Source organism: Schistosoma mansoni, chromosome 1 (assembly GCF_000237925.1).
Source record: "Schistosoma mansoni strain Puerto Rico chromosome 1, complete genome".
Classification (NCBI taxonomy): Eukaryota; Metazoa; Platyhelminthes; class Trematoda; order Strigeidida; family Schistosomatidae; genus Schistosoma; species Schistosoma mansoni.
Genome location: NC_031495.1, coordinates 38288746 through 38311470, shown reverse-complemented (window position 1 = coordinate 38311470; position 22725 = coordinate 38288746). Strand labels below are relative to the sequence as shown.

Genomic DNA, 22725 nt, shown 5'->3' with positions numbered 1-22725 from the left:
CCTTGAATTATTCACATGAAGCTTGAACTGTGATCTGATAGATAATGTGAGACGATACCGCATCCATAAATTTCACTCTTATTATTTCTAACAATATTGTTGAACCCTCCTTCCTTGAAAGAGATTTGAATGCCTTAGAACAAGTGAATAAGAGTCCAAAAGCCCGATGAGGTTTCCTTATCGGAAGTAACAAATGCATCTTATCCAGAGAGCTACATCCGAAGATGAAAATAATTTGTTGATCAGAAACATTTTTGGCAGATAATTTTTCGCGTGACAAATATGGGAAGAAATGAAAAAAACAAGGGTTTTGTTAGCAACAGAACAATAATAGTATGCTATCTGACGGACAAAGTGACGGAAATGTCTTTTATCATTGTGATGCTTTTTTCGAACCAATGACTCTGTTTCTTTTTGGCACATATTTAAGCTCACGACAATCGGTATTCGTTAGTTATTTCTGTATTAAGTGAGTTCCTTCAGAATGTTAGTTTTAAAGCCATATTAAACTTCACTTGTGAATAGTCTGTAATATGTTTCTGCTTTATTTCATGCTTTCAGTTAGATAGTCATCTAAAAACCTGGAGTATTGTTTGTAGTGATAGTGAAACTTAACTTACACTTCATTCCGTTCACAAATGCAATTCATTAATTGATCTGGGTGGAACTGTTATCGATTTATACATTGTGTATGATAGTTATGAGTAGATAATACATTCCGAGTAATCCAGTCAACATATTAATGACTTGCTATATTAAACCAAATGGTTTCATGCCTCTCCTACCACCTTTGAACGTTGGTTCAGGTTTTTATAAAAAACGGTTGTCTTAATTTACCAGTCGTATATCTCATCTGACTTTGTGTGATATTTTTTTTCATGAATGTCATCAATAAGGTATAACATGAAACATAGCACGAGACATCTAATGTACATAGTCTTCTTTTTTCAATTTTTCAGTAACTTGGACTTATCATGGTCCAGTAAGACCCGTCATTGTTAACATAATGGCTCTCGGCGTCCTATGTTTGTATACCTAATATTGTTTATTCTTTTCGAGTGCTTGCTAGTTTTTTCATCACATGTATCACTGTAAATAGTAAGAAAAGATGTTTTCCATACTTTGACAAGTGTAGAAAAACAAAGCAAATGAGACTTTGGTGATTGCTCGCATGTCAGGACTTATGTGGGTACTTGCCACTAAGATTTTTATTTTAGCTTCCCCAAAAACTGAACACGGAACAGACTGGCTGTCACTGGTCGATACGGATTTATTCTAATTGGTTAACAGCTCAACAAATTCTAAGGCCTTTGACCAACATTACCACACCTGACGTGTTAGGTGGCTTTTTTCTAATCATTTCAGCGATTCTTCTTCAATACCTCCAAAGATCATTGCTCACACAGTCCCATGTTTTATCAGTCTTTTATTTAAAGACATAGTTCATGGTTTTCATGGATTGCTTCACTACGCCACTGGTAATGAAATAAAAGCTCTCCAAATTAACCAAATTAAGCTGGGATTTCTTTGCAGCAAATAATATCTATGGTAATGTTGGAAAGAAGTAATCATCTTGTACATGTCAAGTGACGTACAGAATAAAGGTGACACAGCGAATAACGCAGAATATAGGTAGTTTAAAAAAACTCCATGATATGTAACTTTGTCAAATCATCTTTTTGTCTTACGATTGGATTCTTAAGCCATTAAAAATATCTAAAGTATTGTGTCTGGAATAAGTATGTATCCGAAATAAAGTCTACACATTGCCGGTTGGAGAATGAACCCAGCTTGCTTAGTTTCTACCCATGCTGTATTATATATGCATATACTTAGATATAACAAACCTAGTCGCTGATCAATTTAGAGAGGCACTATATATGTGTATATTTAGTATGCGGGTGAAACGATTTACGTCTACATAAAATGGTTCAAAGTACTATGAACCTTTTGAACTCCATTTTGTCATCGGTATATCATGTTTTATACTTCCTGTTTTCATGATGGAACATATCTTTTGCCCATTTAGTCCCTACTTATACATAAAGTAAAGATTATTTGTTTGATCATGGCACATGGTAAACAGTTTTTTATCTTTTAGAAAGACTTTACAACATGTGGAATGAGAGTAATGAGTCACCAAGCTTGGGATCCGTGCCAGTTATTAAGGGGAAGTTTGAAGCTATGCCTAAATCTGCTCAACGATTTGTTGGTAAATGGGTGAGTAATATTACAAATAGATACTATTGTATCACACTAGATTATTCTTAACCTTTATTTAGGCACTATCGTTTTATGTCTACAAATTTTGTTGATGTGTTGAACCATATCCACAGATTTTTTCGAAGAGTTATCTAGCAAGAACTTAAATAATTTTATTAGCGTCTAGTCTGTTTGTTTAGCTTTCAGATAAAGTGATAACAGGGAAATTTTAGATTGGGATTGTGGACTATTCTTTAGGGTTTTGTGTTTTATCATCAAGTTTTTAGCTTCGCAATCAGCGACTCCATCTTCGATCACATGACTTAAAATTAAAATGAGAAACACTTAGCATGTGAATAAAACACCTGCGATAACATGTTATGGAACTCTAATTACTGTTAACCCTGTTATAAAGTATAAATTTGGGTGGATGCAAGTACGTGAGAGTTTCATACTGAAATACATGGTCTTCTTATCGTATATGTCCCATACCTCAAAGTTTTCAGCGACAAATGGGTTGTAAAACCAACAACATTAATGCATTAATGTGTTTGCAAGCCTGAGATGGATTTTAATCAAATCTAGTCAATCAGTGTAACATCAAAAAGTGTTTCTTATAAGATCAATGATGAATATTCGCTTGCATTTTTGTTATATTCAAATAAAACGCTTATATATATATATATGATGATCATAGTTAAGGGTCGCCAATTATATAATTCTAGTTTATCAGATGTTTGAAAAATTTAAACTCAAACTTTACTCTGAAATGAACTGGAACGATTTTCTGTCAGGATAATGTAGAAAAATACATTAAATAACCAGACGATGTTTGAAGAAATGATGTATAAATGACTAGATTCGCAGAACAAGACGGATTTCAGTGATCACTACAGTTTCCAACGTGCTCTCTTGAAAACGTCATTTAAACCATAGGAGAAAACTTTGATATGTATAGTTCATTTTATAAATTATCGAAAAGATGCAGTGGGTTGAATTTTCTAACCTAAATTAAATACTCATATGTTTATTCACAATGAAATTTCAAAGGTATGTAGGACCATTTTTTAAAATGTCCTTAAAATAAAAACTTATCATGTCATCGATTAGTACTATCTACTACTTCCTTCCTTGTAACTATGATGAACTACAATAACAGACTTACTATAAAGGAATCAATTTGATCGACTTAATTTGTAAGATCCTAGTTTCCATGAATCTCTAATGTTTAACTAGGGCCAGAGAAAAAGCGGGTCACATGGTACCGTATAGGTTTCAGACATAGCTATGAGCTCACCAACTAAGTATTCACTTCATTAAATTGCAGAGCGTACATAAAAGTAACAGTATCCTTATAAACTGGTTGTTGTCATAAATAATTAGTTAAGCATGCGAATACCATTCACTAAAATAAGAATTGTTAAAAAACTATTCAACAGTGAGGAAAATTAGATCGATTATGAGATTTTTAAACCATTTTAGTAACTTATGGAGCAATCTCTTCTCTCACCTATACCAGTCTGTTCGAGGGATTCACATTTTCAGACTGAACTCGTTTGAATGCAAATCTGATAGTTTTTTCTATAGACGACGAATAAATTGGCCTTCAAATTTTTAACTCTCTTTGATATTCATTAGCAACACATGCACAGTATGCCGCTTAAATATGTCGTTTAGGTTTTAAAGTACGCTGTTATACATTTCCAAAAATAATTTCATTAATTCTGAGATATTTCGTACATTTTTTAAATCTTTCTTGAACAAAATCAGGTAGAAATATGTAAACCAACAGGAGTGTACATATGTGATGGTAGCAAAGAAGAACGTCAAGAACTTACACAAAAGTTGGTCGAATTGGGTTCCTTGCATAAACTACCACCGTATGAAAACAACTATATTACGTGTACTGATCCAAGAGATGTTGCTCGTGTTGAATCAAAAACTTGGATCTGTTCAGAACATGAACATGATACTGTGCCAGATGTAGCTCGAGGAGTTAAAGGTGTTCTTGGTCGGTGGATTTCACCTGGTGATTTGGATGTTGAAATTAAAGACCGTTACCCTGGCTGTATGGAAGGTCGTGTACTGTATGTGATTCCATTCAGTATGGGTCCAATTGGATCACCATTGAGCAAAGTTGGGATTGAAATAACTGATAGTATTTATGTTGTACTATGTATGATAATTATGACACGTATGCATCCAGATGTATGGAAAGTCATTGAATCCAAGAAGGAATTTGTCAGATGCGTTCATAGTGTTGGGTGCCCCACCTCATCTCATCGTAAGTGTAAGAAGACCATTATTTTTCTTATTAGTGTAAAACTCTAAGTCCTGATTTATGTGGGTTGTTTATGAATTATACATGTTTCTGGATTTATATTGAAACCAATACTCAGGAAAGCTACTAGAAATCAACAACCTGTGAATTTGTCTATTTTCTTAGTTGTTGTGTTTTATTACCTAGCTAAATTACAAACTCAAAGAATTTGTTTATTTCAAAGAGATCAATAACCCACCTAAGTTATAAAGTTATTAAAAACATGAAAACAAGCTATAGAAAGCTATGGGTTCGATCTTTGGTGACTGGACTATGAGGGTCAAATGTTGAAGAGTACTATATTAGGATGAACCAAGTGTTTAGTAAGCAGAGATGGATAGTGGCTAGCAGTGGAATCCAGGACGCAATTGGCTATCAGGACTCAGTGGCCGAGTGGATAACGCGATGGCGTCTGAAGCGAACGGTACTAGATTCGAGCCCCAGAGTGAACATCAACTCTGAGATGCAGGTACATCCAGTTGACGAGTCCCAAATAGGACGAAACGCGCGTCAAAATGGATTCCACTGCTAACCACTATCCATCTCTGCTTACCTTGCTTGTGAATTAAGGCTATATCGAGGCAATACGCACAGTATGCACATATGCCAATTAGAGACTGACCAGTTGCAGTCCCAACACATCGATAGGAAGATTCAAACAAACAATACTAAATGAATTCAAGTGTTTGGTGTTTATAGTTTTTCAATGGTTATCCAACTTAGATTAATTCGTGATCTTAATTAAATTCAACAATCTCCACGATCCCGATACTCATAACTCATTTCTTCCCTACTTCATTATTTTTAATTGTTTACCTACAATTAACTTCACTTCAAGTGCAAAGCCGTTTCTGAACAAACTATCAGCCAAATATTGACGAACATATCAGTAGTAATTTCGTTGAAGAGTGTATTAGAATATAGTTAAATGATTCTATCGATATAAGTAGATTACTTTGTTATCTTCAACTTGATAAAGGGTAAAAGTATTTTTTTCACCCTCTCCAAGACGTTTATGAATTACTGTCACTTTAGTTGTCTTTAAATAATAAATTTGCCCTCCATACTGATTGTTTAATTCGAATCGGTTGTTCATCATTTTGGTCGCTGCCTTAAATTCCCAAGGAATTATGTTCCTTCGTCTGTCTCTTTTCTCTTTGTGTTGAGGATACCAAGTAAGAGCTCGCCTTGCGATTCAGTTTGATGATTTCCGCAATGTATATTCTATTCATCTCAAGAGTCTTCTTAATCTTCTAGTGGGAATGGATTAGCTATTACTACACAGTAAAACCAATAATTAAGTTACAATTGTCTTTTATAATGTCTAGATGAAATCACTTTTGAATAAAAGTTGTAGGTCAATAAAATTGCGAAGACATATACATGAGTTATTTTGGGGTAAACAAAGTGTAGATGGAATGAAGTCGTCAAAGGAGTTAGTTTTTTATATGTATTCAAGTCGGTTATTGGGTAATTAAAAATGAAAGCTATTCTTACAATGTCCAGAAAACTAATCTTTTAAATCTGAAACGCCTAAATGAGGTGGTTTTTGGAATGGTTCAGAAAGATTCATTATATTTCATCTTGGTTTTAAACGCCTAATGAACCCGAGTGAATGATCATTTTCGATGATTGTTCAACTACAGAATCTAGTAGATAGTAGAATTGGTAGAACAAGGCTGAGAGTGAAATCCAGGATAGGTGTTTCGTCCCATTTGAGACGCTTCAATAGAGTTTGACCTGTAGATAACACTATAATGTTGAGATAAGATGGTGGTTGAAGGTGGTTAACAGTAAACCCTGGACCCGGGTTTCGTGCTACTTGGCACTCGTCAGCAAGGTGTACCTGTAATCTTGAGGAAACTGGTGCTCCCTGACGGATTCGATCCCGTGTCATTCAGCTTCACAGTCAGAGACTTGATCTATAGCATTCGGTCAGCACTAAGAAGGACTTGACACGCATGACATTGATCACCACCCAGTGGTCGATCAATTGCGACTATAATGTTCGAAGCGATAATTATTTGATTGAAATCTTAGTTAAAACATCGTTATTCGATAATTTTCAGAAGATATTAAGCTAACACATCAAAAAGTTAGAGAGCATTAGCTTCCTGGAATACATTACTGGTCACTATGAAATACTTATAATCTCTTCAGTAATAAACTTTTTCGTTTATTCACTTACTAGGAGAAATCATCAATCATTGGCCATGTAATCCAGAGAAAACTATAATTTCTCATGTACCTAAAGAACGTTTAATTATGAGTTTTGGTAGTGGTTATGGTGGTAATTCATTATTAGGAAAAAAATGTTTTGCATTACGTATTGCTGGTTGTATTGCTCGTGATGAAGGTTGGTTAGCTGAACATATGTTAATTATGTCGGTAACAAATCCAAAAGGTGAAGAGAAATTTATAGCTGCTGCTTTTCCTAGCGCTTGTGGTAAAACAAATATGGCTATGCTTGAACCATCATTACCTGGTTGGAAAGTACAATGTGTTGGAGATGATATAGCATGGATGCGTTTTGATGAACATGTGAGTATTTAATTTCTTTTCTAATATCGAAGATGCATCATGCCTATGTTTATAGATCTTAGCAACTCTATTTATAACATCATTGAGGCTCAAATTCGGAAATAATTGTTTCAAATATCGTTAATTTATCCAGTGATTTGAGATAACAATCTTTAATAAGTGTTCATAGTTTAAAAGTATTATTATTAACAGTATCTCTCTATTACAACATAAAATAGTTGTTGGAAATAAATTAAGTCTATTCCATCAAAAAAAAGTCATTTCAGATGTAATTTTAAACAGTTCAAATGACCGGTCAGACACTGATATGCCACATGCTTCTGACCAACAACACGCGTTGATATACAGGTTTACATGCCGAAAGGCACTCCCCAAATCCACGACTTAATGTGCGCCATGATAGATGAAAAGCCGACCCTCGGACAGGTGTGGCCACAGGATATCACGTAGCTTCAATATGCGTTCAAGATGTCGATGTTCAAAGCAGTATGCAGTTCACATTAATTCACACATTTGGCTGTACTCTTCATCGACACATGAGCCAAGTGATCCACAACTCAAGTTGTACTCCAATAATCCCATACATCGGTTACCCAAATGCATAGAATTAATGATTAACACTGCAGCCTAGGATATTTACCGCTAAGCCAGCGTACATGCATTCCAACACGAAGCCAGGTGCATGTCAGGCAACAAACCTGTGAATGGCAAGCTAATCCGGATCTCTTCCTAGCCTCACAGTTATTTGTAAATATTCATCAGTTTTCATGTTTAAATGTTACCCAAATTTCTTGAATCCTAAATTGAATTCCAATGGTAGATAAGATTTTCACTCATTTGTTTAGTATTAATTTATGATTGAAGGGTTTGTTTAGTGGTTAAGGCATTGGGCTTTCAGCCAGTGAGCTCCAGGTTTGAAACACAATCCACCTACTTGATCTAGGGCAACTGTGCATTATCACTAGCTCTCATACTTGAAGTATGGCTCAAAGTCGAATATATGAGCCTGAACCTTGCAATGAGTTAATAGTATGAATGATAATAATAATTATTATTTGTATCTACACAACTTATCATGATTATGTTTCCCTACACCTATGTTAGGGTGTTCTTCGAGCAATCAATCCAGAAGCTGGTTTCTTTGGAGTTGCTCCAGGTACAAATGTTAAAACTAATCCAAATGCAATGGCAACATGTATGAAAAACACTATTTTTACCAATGTTGCTCAAACAAAAGATGGTCATATCTTTTGGGAAGGACTTGAGGATCAATATAGTCCTGATACAGAAATTATCACATGGCTTGGTGATCATGTTAAATTATCTGATAAAAGTAAAGATCCGAAAGCACATCCAAATTCACGATTTTGTTGTCCTGCTAGTCAATGTCCAATTATTCATCCTAAATGGGAAGATCCACATGGTGTACCAATTTCAGCTATAATTTTTGGTGGTCGTCGACCTGAAGGTATACCATTAGTTTTACAATCATTTGATTGGAAACATGGTGTTATGTTAGGTGCAGCATTAAAATCGGAAGCAACTGCAGCTGCTGAATTCAAAGGTAATTTTAATATAAAAACTAATTCATTCAATTAAAAAAATATTCGTCAATATTTGAACGAATACTTTGACAGAATTTTGGTACCGAGTGTGAAGAAGACATCATTTTTGTAAGATCTCAGCTATTGAAATCTGAATAGTCTCAACATTTCGTCTCGCATACTCATTTGAACTTCTTGATAAGTTTGATTTTGATTATTACCCTAAAGAAGTACAAACAAGTGTACTGGATGTAATGTTAGAATTCTTTAAATTTTAGTCGCTGAGATTATTTCAAATATAATTTTACACAAATAAGAAATTCCATCTTTATAAGCAAAGATGGCTGGTGGCTAGTAGTGGAATCCAGTATGACGCGCGTTTCATCCTAGTTGGAACTCGTCAACTGGATGTACCTGCATCTCAGAGTTGATGTTCACTCTGGGACTTGAATCTAGTACCGTTTACTTCAAACTTTATCGCGTTATCCACTTATCTACTGAGTCCTGATAGCCACTTGCTTGTGCAATGGGGTGAAGTTTAAATCCACTTGGTATTGTTTACTTGTATCTTCCCATTGTTATTTAGGACTGCAATTGATCAGTCCCTTGTTGACATATATCGAGGCAGTCCGCACAGGATTCACATATGCCAATAAGTGACTGATCGATTCCAGTCCTAAATAACAATGAGAAGATACAGGCAAACAACACCAAGTAAATTTAAGCAATTCCACCGTTCTTAAATTCATACTTACAATTGAATTTATTTATCCGACAAAGTGTTTTACAATATTCAATATATATGTACTATATCTAGTTCCTTTAAGCATTTTGTTTTCGATTCATTCATTCAATGATTACTTCATCAAAGTGTATATATATATTTTTTGATGTAAGTTGTTTATTCGATGTATTTGAGATTCAGCACAACTGTCTGCTTTGAAAACGTCACTTAGCCGCTGTACAATATACTGGATGGAAAACACAAATATATTGAAAGTTCTGGATTATATTGTGTTGTGAATTTATAGCCCGCTTTTTACCACGTGATTTGTTTGTTAATCGAAATACAACTTATCCTATCTTAATACTGTGTGAAACCAATGACATTCGACCGGTATAAGTAGTCTAGAGTCCTTATTGGTCCTTTGTCCGCCTAGCCCTTCTAGTTGAGTCCAGAACATCAATAAGTGCTTCAACTATACGAATCATTTATTTCAAACATACTTGGTTTATAGACCAGACAAAACAGACCACATCACACCATAAAATAGAATGTAATATTTGTACAAGATCAAGCCAAATGTGGCTGTGAACGTGGGAGACAATAATCAATAGACTGAATATAATTTAGGGACAGTAATTCGTATAATAATAATCCATAGTTCAAAATGAAGCTTATAGTGAGATGAATATAGATATACACAATCTAATTACTGAATAGTTATATAACAGGAATATTAGTCCATTAGTAGATCTCAGAAGTTATCCGTAGTTTATTCTTCACTACGATATAACATATTGAATATTCGGATAAAAAATACATTCTTATATTTCAGAAATCATTTACTAAATGCTTCATAAAACACACAAAAGTGTTAGATACATTGTAATTGTTGACCATTGGAAAATATGAGGGATAAGATCAAATCAGATTTCCCAATTAAAGTGTTTGAGTGTTTGATAGTTTTACTACTGTATATGCTATTGATGTCGATAGATATAAGTAGTATGTATGATCAATTGTAAGTGAAATCCTGGCAGTAAAAGTCTGAGAAAGTTGAAGAGAAAAGAACGATAATATAGAGTGGTTGATGTAGAAACTAAGGAACAATAAAGTCTGAGACAACTGACGGATATTTTTTATATGAATTATTTACTCTATGGTTCTCATATTTTACCAAAACATTCTGTAATGTTACATTAAAGTACATTTGGTTGTTCTTGCCTATGTTCTTGTTTGCTACATTACATTTTCTAGAAGATATTTAACCTTTAATGAATGTCTTCTGTTTAAATACAAACTCAAGTAATTTTAGACGTGATTTTTGTTTGTTTGTTGTTGGTTATAATTAAATATGCTTTTGGATATAATTAGTGATTGTTCATGAGTACTCAATCAGTTGTTAACTGTTAAAACACTGGGAAAACATAAATGATTGAATATTTCTTAATGTTTTAATAACCATACGCATTCATATAAACAAATATGGATAGTGGCTAGCAATGGAATCCAAGACACGCGTTTTGCCCTATTTAGGACTCGTCGAATGGATGTACCTGACACATCTCAGAGTTGATATTCACTCTGAGACTTGAACCCAGTACCGTTTTACTACAAACTCCATCGTATTATCCACTTAGCTACTAAGCTTTGATAGCCACCCTTGCTTATGCAATGGGATGAAATGATATTCACTTGTGTGAATATACATACCAAGTGAATATATGTATTCATAGTTATTGTATTATAAGTCAGTCAGTCAGTTCCAACGTAGAACTTCGTACGTACGTACATCAGTTCGAATTGCCATTATAAGTACATTTAACTTTCTATATTAAATAAGGAATCTCTACTGAACTGATGAATAGATTGTTTTAATTAATTATAAACTTTTATCATAAATCTTTGAAACTTTAATCTTATAAAATCAATTATTCAATTCAGATTTGATTATTGATTTATTGGTAAAATTAGTTGTTTTTTTTTAAAAAAAATTTAATTTTATCAATATACTAATAGTTACCATCGATTGAGGAAGCACCATGCAAGGTCGAAACACACATGTTTATTAAATTAAATTGTTAATTATTATACCATATGAGGATTGATTTGGATTTTTTTAAAAATCATAGTTACCTTAGTTACAAAAAAAGATAAAATTAGATTGTTAAAAATTCACTTGTTTGTAATAATGAAAAGAAAAATGTTTGTATAAAAATGTAAACTTATATAACTTACTTACTTAATTACTTACATCTGTTACCCCTCGTGGAGGAGCATAGGTCGCACACCAGTATTCTCCATCCAATCCTATCTTGGGCAATCCTTTCCAGTTATTTCCAGTTGTTATTTATCCTTTTCATATCTGCTTCTATTTCCCGGCGTAATGTTTTCTTTGGCCTTCCCTTTTTTCCGCTTCCCTTCCGGATTCCAAGTCAGGGCTTACCTTCTAATGAACATCGGTTATTTCCTTAATGTATGTCCTATTCACTTCCAACATCTTTTCCTAATTTCCTCTTTAACTGGGAGCTGGTTTGTTCTCTCCCGTAGAAAAACTATCTAAAATAACGTTAACCAGAAAAATATTTCATAGTAATGTATTGAACAAGACACTAGTATGAACAATCGAATGTATTTGAACTCAAGTTACAGAATATCTTAGTAAAATCTGAGAATCATACAGTAAGTGCTTCATTTATAAAATGTCAATCCAACTTGACTATTCCTTTGCAAATGTCAATCAATTGTCTCAGACTTAACTGTTCCTTCATTTTCATACCAATCACTTTCTGTTCCCGTTCTTCTTTCTTCGATCTGCTGGAACTTATGCTATCAAACATTCTATTCCTGACGAGTGAAATATACTTCTTCTGTTCATAGAAGTGGCATACACCACAGTATTGCTTATTAATAGAAATAAGTAATCAAAGAGGATTTGATTTCATATCTTTTTTCAATATTGAGGCATAAAATAAACAATATACTATGGATAATAGAAACCAAAATAATCATTACATTTATTCTAACAGACAAATCACAATAATCAACCATATTGATGATGGATTACATCTGAACTTTCGTTAATCACTGCAAGAGTAAACACCGAAAGTTTTGAAAGTTAAGTGGATTCATTTTAAAATCGATCATCTTTTTAACCAAGCAGTTGATCCCTAAAGAGTTACCTCTAAAATTATTTCCATGAATTTATTATTATTACTATTATTAGCTTTATTCAATTTTATATTTTTGGTACAATATAAAATTCTCAACACAATGTATTTCAACAAGTTTCCATTTCTTACTTCTTGGTCGATCCTGACGACAAATTATTGAATGGTCACCAGTTAGAAGTTAGCAGTCCAGTCAATTGACATGTGAATCATATACATTCTTTTCACTGTATATTGTTAGCAACCACGAGATCTCTGATTAAGCCTTTCGTAACTTGTACAGTGAAAGGTTGTATACCTCTCATAAACACAACTGAATAGGTTATGCAATTAATAACCATAATAATAAATTAAAACAAACAAAATTTGATAATTGAAAGCGTGAGTCAATTGAAGCTAGACCACCATGGGAAACCTGGAAGCACTGGACGGCCGTTTCGTCCACTGAGCCGGCATTCAATTATGAAAATACTAAATCTCCACAAAACCCCTTCTGATAATAATAATCATATGCTCAGTAGTGACTGACTTCGAGAGGCAAATCATGGAGTTCTAGTGAGAAGCAGTGACCAGTGGAGTGCAAACCACGTCTGTTGTGAGATATCAACTCACTGAAGACAATTGGTGGACGGTTGCTTAACTCCGTGGATCAGTTGAAGTTAGACATTAACACCGCTGGATGCCGTTTCAGTGGTCTATCGGTGAAGTGCTCGCTCGCGAGACTGGTAGGTCCTGGGTTCGAATCCTGCGAGGTGGGATCGGATGCGCACTCTTGAGGAGTCCCATAATAGGACGAAACGGCCTTCCAGTGCTTCCAGGTCTTCCATGGTGGTCTAGCTTCAACCGACTTACGCTTTCAATTATGAAAATGCTGAAATCTCCAAAAAACCCCTTCTGATAATAATAAAAATTTGATAACTTGTTGAAATATCTAAATGGCAGGAATAAGTAACCCAGATGTTCAAACAGGCTACCAGCAATAAGCCGAATTCATGATGAAAATGATTAGAAGACAATTAGAGAAAATTCATAATCGATAAAAAGTCTCTATTCAATCCCTTCCGTTTTTACATAATAATTTACTTACTCCTATTATCTGTTTTCTGATTGGCTAGAAATATTGAGAATTTTCCCAAGGTCATCCATCGATCGCTCAAATTTATCCCATACAATTAAATTTAACCATTTTACATAAACCATTTCATTTCAGGTAACGATATCGATTTTTTTTCGTTTTTTTTTAATTATCTTTTCTCCAAATTTGTTTGTTTGTTTATTTATTTATTTTTGATCTATAATTAGGTAAACAAGTTATGCATGATCCTATGGCTATGCGTCCATTTGTTGGTTATAATTTTGGACATTATTTAAATCATTGGCTTAGTATGGATAAACCATCACATAAATTACCATTTATATATCATGTGAATTGGTTCCGTTTAAATAAACAAGGTAAATATGTATGGCCAGGTTTTGGACAAAATATACGTGTTATTGATTGGATTCTAAGACGTGTTAATGGTGAAGATATCGGTGTAAATTCACCAATTGGTATATTACCTAAAAAAGGTTTGTTCAATGATTTACTAACTTGTGTACAGTTTTTTTTTGGGGGGGGGTTTGGGATATTATAGTACTTCTAATAGTTGAATTTTATGAGTCAATTGAAGGTACATCACTATTGAAAGCCTGGAACGGTCGTCTAGTGCTTCCAGGTTTTCCTTTTTGGTTTACTTTAGATGGACGTCTGAATTCAACTACTAAAATTACTATAATCTTCACAGTCCCCCCCCCCCTATTTGATCATTATATTTGATTTCATACAGTTACAACTAATTACTATCAATGAGTCAAGAGTATAAATCAATAAGAGAAATGGAAATCACTTATTTAATAATTAGAGGGGGTTTCTTGGATATTATTAGTACTTTCAATAGTTGAATTTATTAGTCAATTGAAGGTACATCACTATGGAAAACCTGGAACAGTTGTCCAGTGCTTTCAGGTTTTCCATTGTGGTTTACTTTAAATTGACGCATGAATTCAACTACTATTTATTTATTGTTTCACCGTTCATTAAGGGCACAAAAATGTAGATAAACATTTAACTGTATATTAAAATTTTATTAAGAAACAAGATGGAGAAATAGGTTCAAATGGTTGTGGACGGAATAGAAGAAGCTTTCGCCTAATGGGCTTCCGTGTCTAGTTGCAGTGGATCACCAATACCTCCAGGCAAGAACCTAGGTATATTAACGATAATAGAGGAAAAAAAAAAGATTTTGGTAAATCATAATAATATGTTATCCTTAGTCCTTAAGAATAGGTCAAATTTCCTCTTAAAGGACTCTTGGGAAGTCGCTTGGACTAGCTCAGTCGGCAGTGAATTCCAGCATTTGACAACTCTTAGTTGTGTCTACAGTCTATTCTGCTATGTTGGGTCACCAGTTTCTGGGTATTATCTCGTAGGTTAGTGTTGTGACTAAGCTTAAGAAGATGTTTGAGGGGATAACCAGAAGTGTCAAGGATACTGTAAGTCATAAGAAGGTCATCTCTAAGACGCCTTTACTCTAACAGGTAAAGGTTCAGTGATTGTAGGCGCTCTTCATAAGGTTTGAATTTGAGTCACCGAACTGATTTCGTGGCTCGACGTTGGATACATTCAAGAATATATAAAGATCCCAATGTTAAAAGTTGGATGATTTAAAAAAGAGCATAATAATTTGGACAGAAAACGTTTTTTGGGATTAAAGGAAAATTGAAAGCCCAGGAGGAGAAAAATCGATCAGAAGAAAAATTTATATCTAACATGGAATTTATAGTTGAAAAGTTTTGAGACACTTATCAGTCTGTATTCATGTATTATCCATATTTCATGCGAAAGTAAGAATTTTGACATTTTTTAAAGGGATCAAGAGCATGACCGTTCAAAAGCATTTGCATTGCAATCAAGAACACACCTATCTGTTGCGTCGCGATCTAATGGTGTTACTAATTAACATGCTTCTCATATGCCAGCTAAACCAGATACTTGATGGGAGAAACTCAGAGTTGAGTAGCAAGCTTTTATTGGCTAAACTGGATTGAATACGTGTTGAATTCATTTACAGATATGTATTTATCTACCATGCCACCCAAAGAAAGAAATTTTAGCCAGATTTTCAATCAATATTACATCAGTACATAACTGTTCCCTTAAAAAATGAAGTCAAATCTCGATCAATAGCGTAAACGCATTAACACCTCTTACTTATTATTTAGCCTTGAGCTGATATATCTGATTGGCACACCCTGTCGGTAAAACAAAAACAACTGTATCTAGGTAAATGTTTTAGAAGGCATCAGATCATCAAAAAAAAATCACTTGAAAACTTGTAGTAAGGTCAACAATAACTTTCATTTACAAAACTAGGAACATTGAATGTGATTTTGATTGTTACTATATGTTTGACTGTACAACTACACTATCTTTTATCATTGTAATAAATCTAACGGGTAAATGTGAGACCATCATTGTTTTGTAATTCAATTCATGTAGTCAACATTCTTGCATTGTAATTACATTACAGTTACGTCACACATTCATGAATAAGTGAAGTGGATGATAATTCATTCTGTAGTTTGAATAAGGTATTTCCAAGACTAGATATCTAGTAAAATATCGTATGTGTTGTTACGTGTTAAGATGTTTTCTTTTAAATTTTACAAAATTTAACATAGTGATAAGTTGTACCATGTGTTAGGTGTCATTGGCTAGTTTAAACCTATAACAACAGATAACAACTTGTAGATAGGAAAACAGGAAGCCTATGTAAGCAAAGATGGATAGCGGCTAGCAGTGGAATCAAGGACGGGCGTTTCGTCCCATTTGGGACTCGTCAGCCAGATGTACCCACATCTCAGATTTGTTGATGTTCACTATGGGACTCGAACCCAGTACCTTTCGCTTCAAACGACATCGCGTTATTCACTCAGCTACTGAGTCCTGATCGAGGCAATACGCACAGTATGCACATATGCCAATTAGAGACTGACCAGTTGCAGTCCTAAACATCAATGAGAAGATTCAAACAAGTAATACTAAGGAAGCCTATGTGTCTATTCGTTCTTACGAATAACGTTGTTGAATGCTTGTAGCTTTTTAAGTAAATTACTTGATTTACAAAAGTCATTAGTATTCCTGTTTCCTTATCTTCTTTCCAGACAAGTAAATCACCTATCAGATTACTACCAAGAACAATACCAAATTGTGTAAATCAAGATATATGTGTACTGAGGTTATGGATAAATTTAATAAATAGGTAGACTCAAATTCATCACAATGTGATGTGTGTGTGTGTGTATGGGCATAGTCATTAGAACAACAATCTTACTCTAAGTCAGAAATTGTTAATCTATTTTACGAATGTTTATTCCTAATTCATTTATCCTCTCCTTCTTCATACTATTTATTGATTTTCTTCAACTTTCACGTTTGATTTCTTTGATAATTGAAAATGATGAAAACCTTTCAAATTCTATGTCATCTGACTTCTTTATTAGTTATAATGTAGTGAACAAGAACACGAGTAGGGGACAATCGAATGCATTCAGGCACAAATTACAGACTATCTTAGTAAAATCTGATAATCATACAGTAAATGGTTATTTTGCAAAATAACAATCAATTGTCTCAATCTTTACTGTTCCATCTGCAAATATCAAACCGTCTTCTCTGATTTCATTGTTCATGCATTTTCGTATCGATCGCGCTTCATTCTTATTCTTTCCTTATCGATCATCTACTGAAATACATTCTATGTCTGACCATCACCATATACTACTTATATGGATATAAGTAGACCACACCACAGTATGATCTAAATGTTACCTGTAAGTGGGTATAAACAGTAAGAATTTCCGGTTTAATTACTTAACTACGAATATTATTAGAATATATTTGATATTGACTTATAATGTAATCACAAATTAGCATTTTAGTTCTATTCAAGGCTCCTCAACTGTGTACATGCATTGTTATCTCATTGGGATTTATACTCTATATCTATCGAATTGAATACACGAATCATAATAGAAATGAACATACAGAAGGAGATACTTAAGGTGGCCGTATACCAATAGAGATTAATTGTTCCAATATGTCAATGTGAAATTATAAACCTTCCATTGAGTTATTCTTCTTCATATTTGGTTTATTATCATTATTTTTTTTTACTATAGGTTCAATCAATTTTGATGGTTTGGATGTTGATTGGGATGAGAATTTTTCATTGCCAAAAGATTATCTTTTAGAGGATATTGATGAAACAATGAAATATTTACATGAACAAGTTGGTAAAGATTTACCAGATGTTATTCAGAATGAATTAAACAATCAACGTGAACGTATTCAATCTCAACTTTAAATGGTAAATTTCATTAAACAATAATACAAATTGATCACTGAATAATGAACAGAATTTGTTAATAAGTCAGTTGTAAATACCTCTGTCCTACAGGAGATCAGTCACTGCCTGAATAATTTAGTGATAATGTTGTAGACTGAATTTGGTTGACGTGATCTCGAATACTACAGGGAGTAACAACTTCCTCAAGATTACAAGTACGCCTTCCTATAAAGTTGAAGAGACCAGCTGAGTGGTTTTAGGGTTGATGACTTCTTTATGTTAGATTATTTAGTTAGGAGCTGATTATCATCTTTTCAAACAATCTCATCATCAACCTACTTTCATGTAGGTGTTGATAATACTGTCCAGAGCGCTCAATAAGAACCTCATAATAGAAGAATCTGGCTCCAAAAAAAATCAATATTAAGATTTTCACTAATGTCTGTAACATGTGTAGATATTAGTGGATAAGTTGAAATCTATTGATTGAGGTCATATATAGAAATTACCATATTTACAATTTAATGAACTCTTTAGTGAATGAATTCAAAATTTCATTACTCCCCAACTAACTAATTAATCTGTATTAGAGATCAGAAGTGGATTTTGTGGATATTTCAGTATTTTTCATAGTTGAAATCATGAGTCAATTGAAGCTAGACCATCATGGAAAACCTGGAAGCACTGGACGGTCGTGGATGCACACTGCTGAGGAGTCCCATAATAGGACGAAACGGCCGTCCAATGCTTCCAGGTTTTTCATGGTGGTCTAGCTTCAATTGAATCATGATTTCAACTATGAAAAATAATCTGTATTAATTTAGATTTTAAAAAAAGACGATTTAATTGAGAACACTTTTCTTTCATCTCTAGTCGATATTTTAAAATGAAGGCAGTTGGTAAATAGAGTTGGATGGTGGCCAGTAGTGGAATCTAGAACACATATTCGTCTCTATTTGGAACTAGTTAGCTGGATCAATCTGGGTCCCAGAGTTGATATTCGATTCAAATGACACTGCACTATTCACTACTGAATCTAGACAACTACTGACTTATGTAATGGGGTGATTGTTTATTCAATTTTATTGGTTATTTAAATTTTCTTATTGGTGTTTGAGACGAAACATGCATCTTGGATTCCTCAGCTATCCACCAACCAACACTGCTTACGGTTTTTCTGACAACATCAATCCTTAGGTATTTCATACAGGATGCATATACGCCAAGAAAAGATTGATCATTTGTAGTCTTAAGCACCAGTGGGAAGATTCAAACAACTACTATAAATGAATGAAGACGGATAATGTTTTAAGAAATAATACAAACCTATTTCACTACGCAAACATATTAAAAACATTGTATTGCATGTAAAGACTTCTTCCAGTTAACCTTATAACGGATACTAGATATCAGACGTCCGACAGTCGAAAAAGTAGGTTTAGCCATTAAAATGGGCATTAAATCAGTATATCTCAAGGTTTGATCACACGACATACTCGATTGAATCATTCGACCAACGATCATGAGTCAGATATAGGAAATAAGTGTGAGGTTAACCACCCTTTTTTCACTTCAATAAAAGTTGAAATTCTAGCATTTTTGCTTGGTTCATTTAGTGGGTAAATGATGCAATATCATTGATGACAATCCATTCTCTGTCCTATATGCTTAGTTGTTTTATGAAAGCACATAGAAATCTATTTTTGAAGTATATCATTAAGAATCTGTGACAATTTTATTAAACCCTGTACACTATGGAATTATTAATCCCCATTATACAGTGTACATTAATCCACGATGATAAACGTATCAAAAGTGAAAACCACATATTTTAATGGATAATATTAACTCCCAGGTCCCTAGTCTAAAATGGTAAATTCAAACACTATCGCTTAGCCAGTAGGGAATGTATAAACCGCCTCAAGGTCACGACGGGTATATTAATATAGCATATTGTTTACTAATGATAAAATCGAGGACCTCATTGAGATACTGTTGTCCAAAGACTGTATAATGAGTAAATTTACTCAAACAAATATCTTGATCTATTTAAATGACAGTCGATATCCTTAATCAATTGTAGCTCTAACAAACCAATGTATTTTCTAAGTAATTAAAGATATTCCTCCATATTACATCCAAAATCTTCAACCCTTTGTATCTAATCTTCATTCCTAGTTCTAGACAGATATCATCAATATAGAGCTTATCACAGATATACGTTGGTACAAATCGTCTAGTCCCTTAGCATAATCAGTCATTCATCTCTCCTTTATTGTTTTCTGATGAGTAAGAATGGGTAAACATCTGAAAGATCTTTCGAGGATTGGAAGTGTATAGTTCAGCGCTAATTCCATCATCCTAATCCCGTTGTTTATATTAACAAATATTATTATGAGAAGAGGGTTTTATGGAGATTTTAATAATTTTATATAGTTAAGATCATGAGTCAATTGAAGCTAGACCACCATGGAGAACCTGGAAGAACTGGACGGCCGTTTCGTTCTATCGTGGGACTCCTCATTGGCAGTGCGAATCCACGATCCCGCCTCGTGAGATTCAAACCCAGGACCTATCAGTTTCGCGTGCGCGCGAGCGGTTAACCACTAGACCACTGAGCCTGCCGGCATCCAACGGTGTTATTGTCTAGCTTCAATTGACTCATGATCTCACCTATATAAAACATTATTATGATTACTACAAGATGTAATCATTCTATGTGGTTTCTTCTTTATTTTCTCATAACTTTCTAAAAGATGAATTAGAAGAAGAAGACGATGACGACGAAGACGACGAAGAAAACGTCAATATCTAGTTGCTTTTCAACTTCATGTGCTTTCTAATTTTGTTTTCTTGTTGTTATCGTTGTTAGCTAACTTCTATTCAGTCTTCTTCTTTCATTGTTGTTCGTAGACATTAATTATGACTATCACTTTTTTTTATATCACTTCTAATATTACTACTATTCATACTAATATTAATTTATATTGTCGTTACTGTTATTCATAGTGCTATCAATGCTATCAATGATTGTGATTCTTCAAGTTGTTTTTTTTTTCTAAATTAAAATACAGTACATACAGTTTATTTATTTTCTTTTATTCATTACCGTCCCGAAACGGTCGTCCAGTTCTTCCAGGTTATCCATGGTGGTTTAGCTTCAATGAACTCATGATCTCAACTATATACCGTTCCGAATTATTGATTCGACAATAGTTGTGAAATGATAATGTTGTGTACGTGAGATATGTTGTTTATATTGAAGCCTAAATAACTTACTTACTTACGCCTGTTACCCCTTGTGGAGGAGAATAGGCCACACACCAGTATTCTCCATACAACCCTGTCCTGGGCAATCCTTTCCAGTTCTTTCCAGCATAAGTAAGGGTTAGATTAATTTCGAAATGTCTTGAATGAAACGTTAGATTCAATGTGTGTGTATTGTTATTGCATACTGAAAGTTTTTAAAATGGTATTATTCAGATTAGGTTTTGCTGATAGTTATATTAAGAATAATACTCGTTAGAAAAAAAGGGATCATTGTTCCACTTAATTTATAGGACAATTATGAAAACAATTCTTGTGATACAAAGATGGATAGTGGTTAGCAGTGGAATCCAGGATGCGCGTTCCGTCCTATTTGGGACTCGTCAGCTGGACGTACCTGCATCTCAGAGTTGATATTCACTCTGGGACTCGAACCCAGTACCGTTCTCTTCAAACGCCATCACGTTATCCACTCAGCCACTGAGTCCTGATAGCCACCTGTTTGTGCAGTGGGGTGAAGTTTAAATTCACTTACCATTGTTTGTTTGAATCTTCCCATTGATGTTTTTAGGACTGCAACTGGTCAGTCTCTAATTGGCATATGTGCATACTGTACGTATTGCCTCGATATTGCCTTAATTCACAAGCATTATAAGCAAAGATGGATAATGGCTAGCAGGACTCAGTGGCCGAGTGGATTACTGGGTTCGAGTCCCAGAGTGGAAATCGGCTCTGAGATGCAGGTACATCCAGCTGACGAGTCCCTAATAGGACGAAACGTGTGTCAAACTGGATTCCACTGCTAGCCACTATCCATCATTGCTTATTTTTGTATGTGTTTTGACCGTAACTGATATGTTTACGGAAATGCTTAACTGACTTGTACTTGGTGCGAAAAACCTTAAATTCAACAATACGCAGTAAGAACACGAAGACTATTGACATGGATTTCTTTGACCTTACAGATAAATCAAAATAGTATATGAATGTACAACTTCTTATATGGTTTAGTTACAGTCAGATTTATGTAGATTGAACATCGAATAGTATTGAACACCGATTAACCGATTACTTACTACATGGATACATTTCATATATCTTGCAACTAATCATTTATAATCAATAGATAGGAGTAATTGACTAAGTCATATGAATATTCTTTTTCAAGATGAGGCTAGGAGTTAATTTTAGGTAACAAATACTTAGTCAAAGCTTAACGGACTGTTGTCTTCCTAATTAAGTAATGACTTTTTCAGTATGGGATTGTGGAGATTGTTGAGTTTTAATATAGATCATGAATCGATCAGTGTTAGATCACTATTAAAAACCTGGAAGCAATTTACGGCCGTTTCATCCTAATATAGAACTTCTCAACAGTGTGCATCCACGATTCCGCTAATGGGTGCTCGAATCCAGGACCCTCAATTTCATATGAACGCTTAACCTTGAAACTTCTGGGCCTGGATCGTGGATGAGCACCGCTGAAGAGTCTTATACTAGGATGAAACGGCCATACAGTGCTTCCAGGTCTTCAATAATAGTCTAGCATTGATCGATCCATGATCTCAAC

The 22725-nt window shown here is 34.1% G+C and overlaps 1 protein-coding gene across 1 annotated transcript; it reads left to right on the top strand.

The window, feature by feature from the left end:
* Positions 1-432: 432 nt before the first annotated feature.
* Positions 433-20977, top strand: Smp_005880 (putative phosphoenolpyruvate carboxykinase). The gene is made up of 8 exons (XM_018794324.1): positions 433-469; positions 2102-2220; positions 3973-4486; positions 6714-7063; positions 8168-8627; positions 13804-14070; positions 17722-17909; positions 20645-20977. Exons 2-7 carry the CDS (start codon positions 2116-2118, stop codon positions 17904-17906), a joined length of 1881 nt encoding a protein of 626 aa, XP_018648748.1. The 5' UTR covers positions 433-469; positions 2102-2115; the 3' UTR covers positions 17907-17909; positions 20645-20977.
* Positions 20978-22725: the final 1748 nt, after the last annotated feature.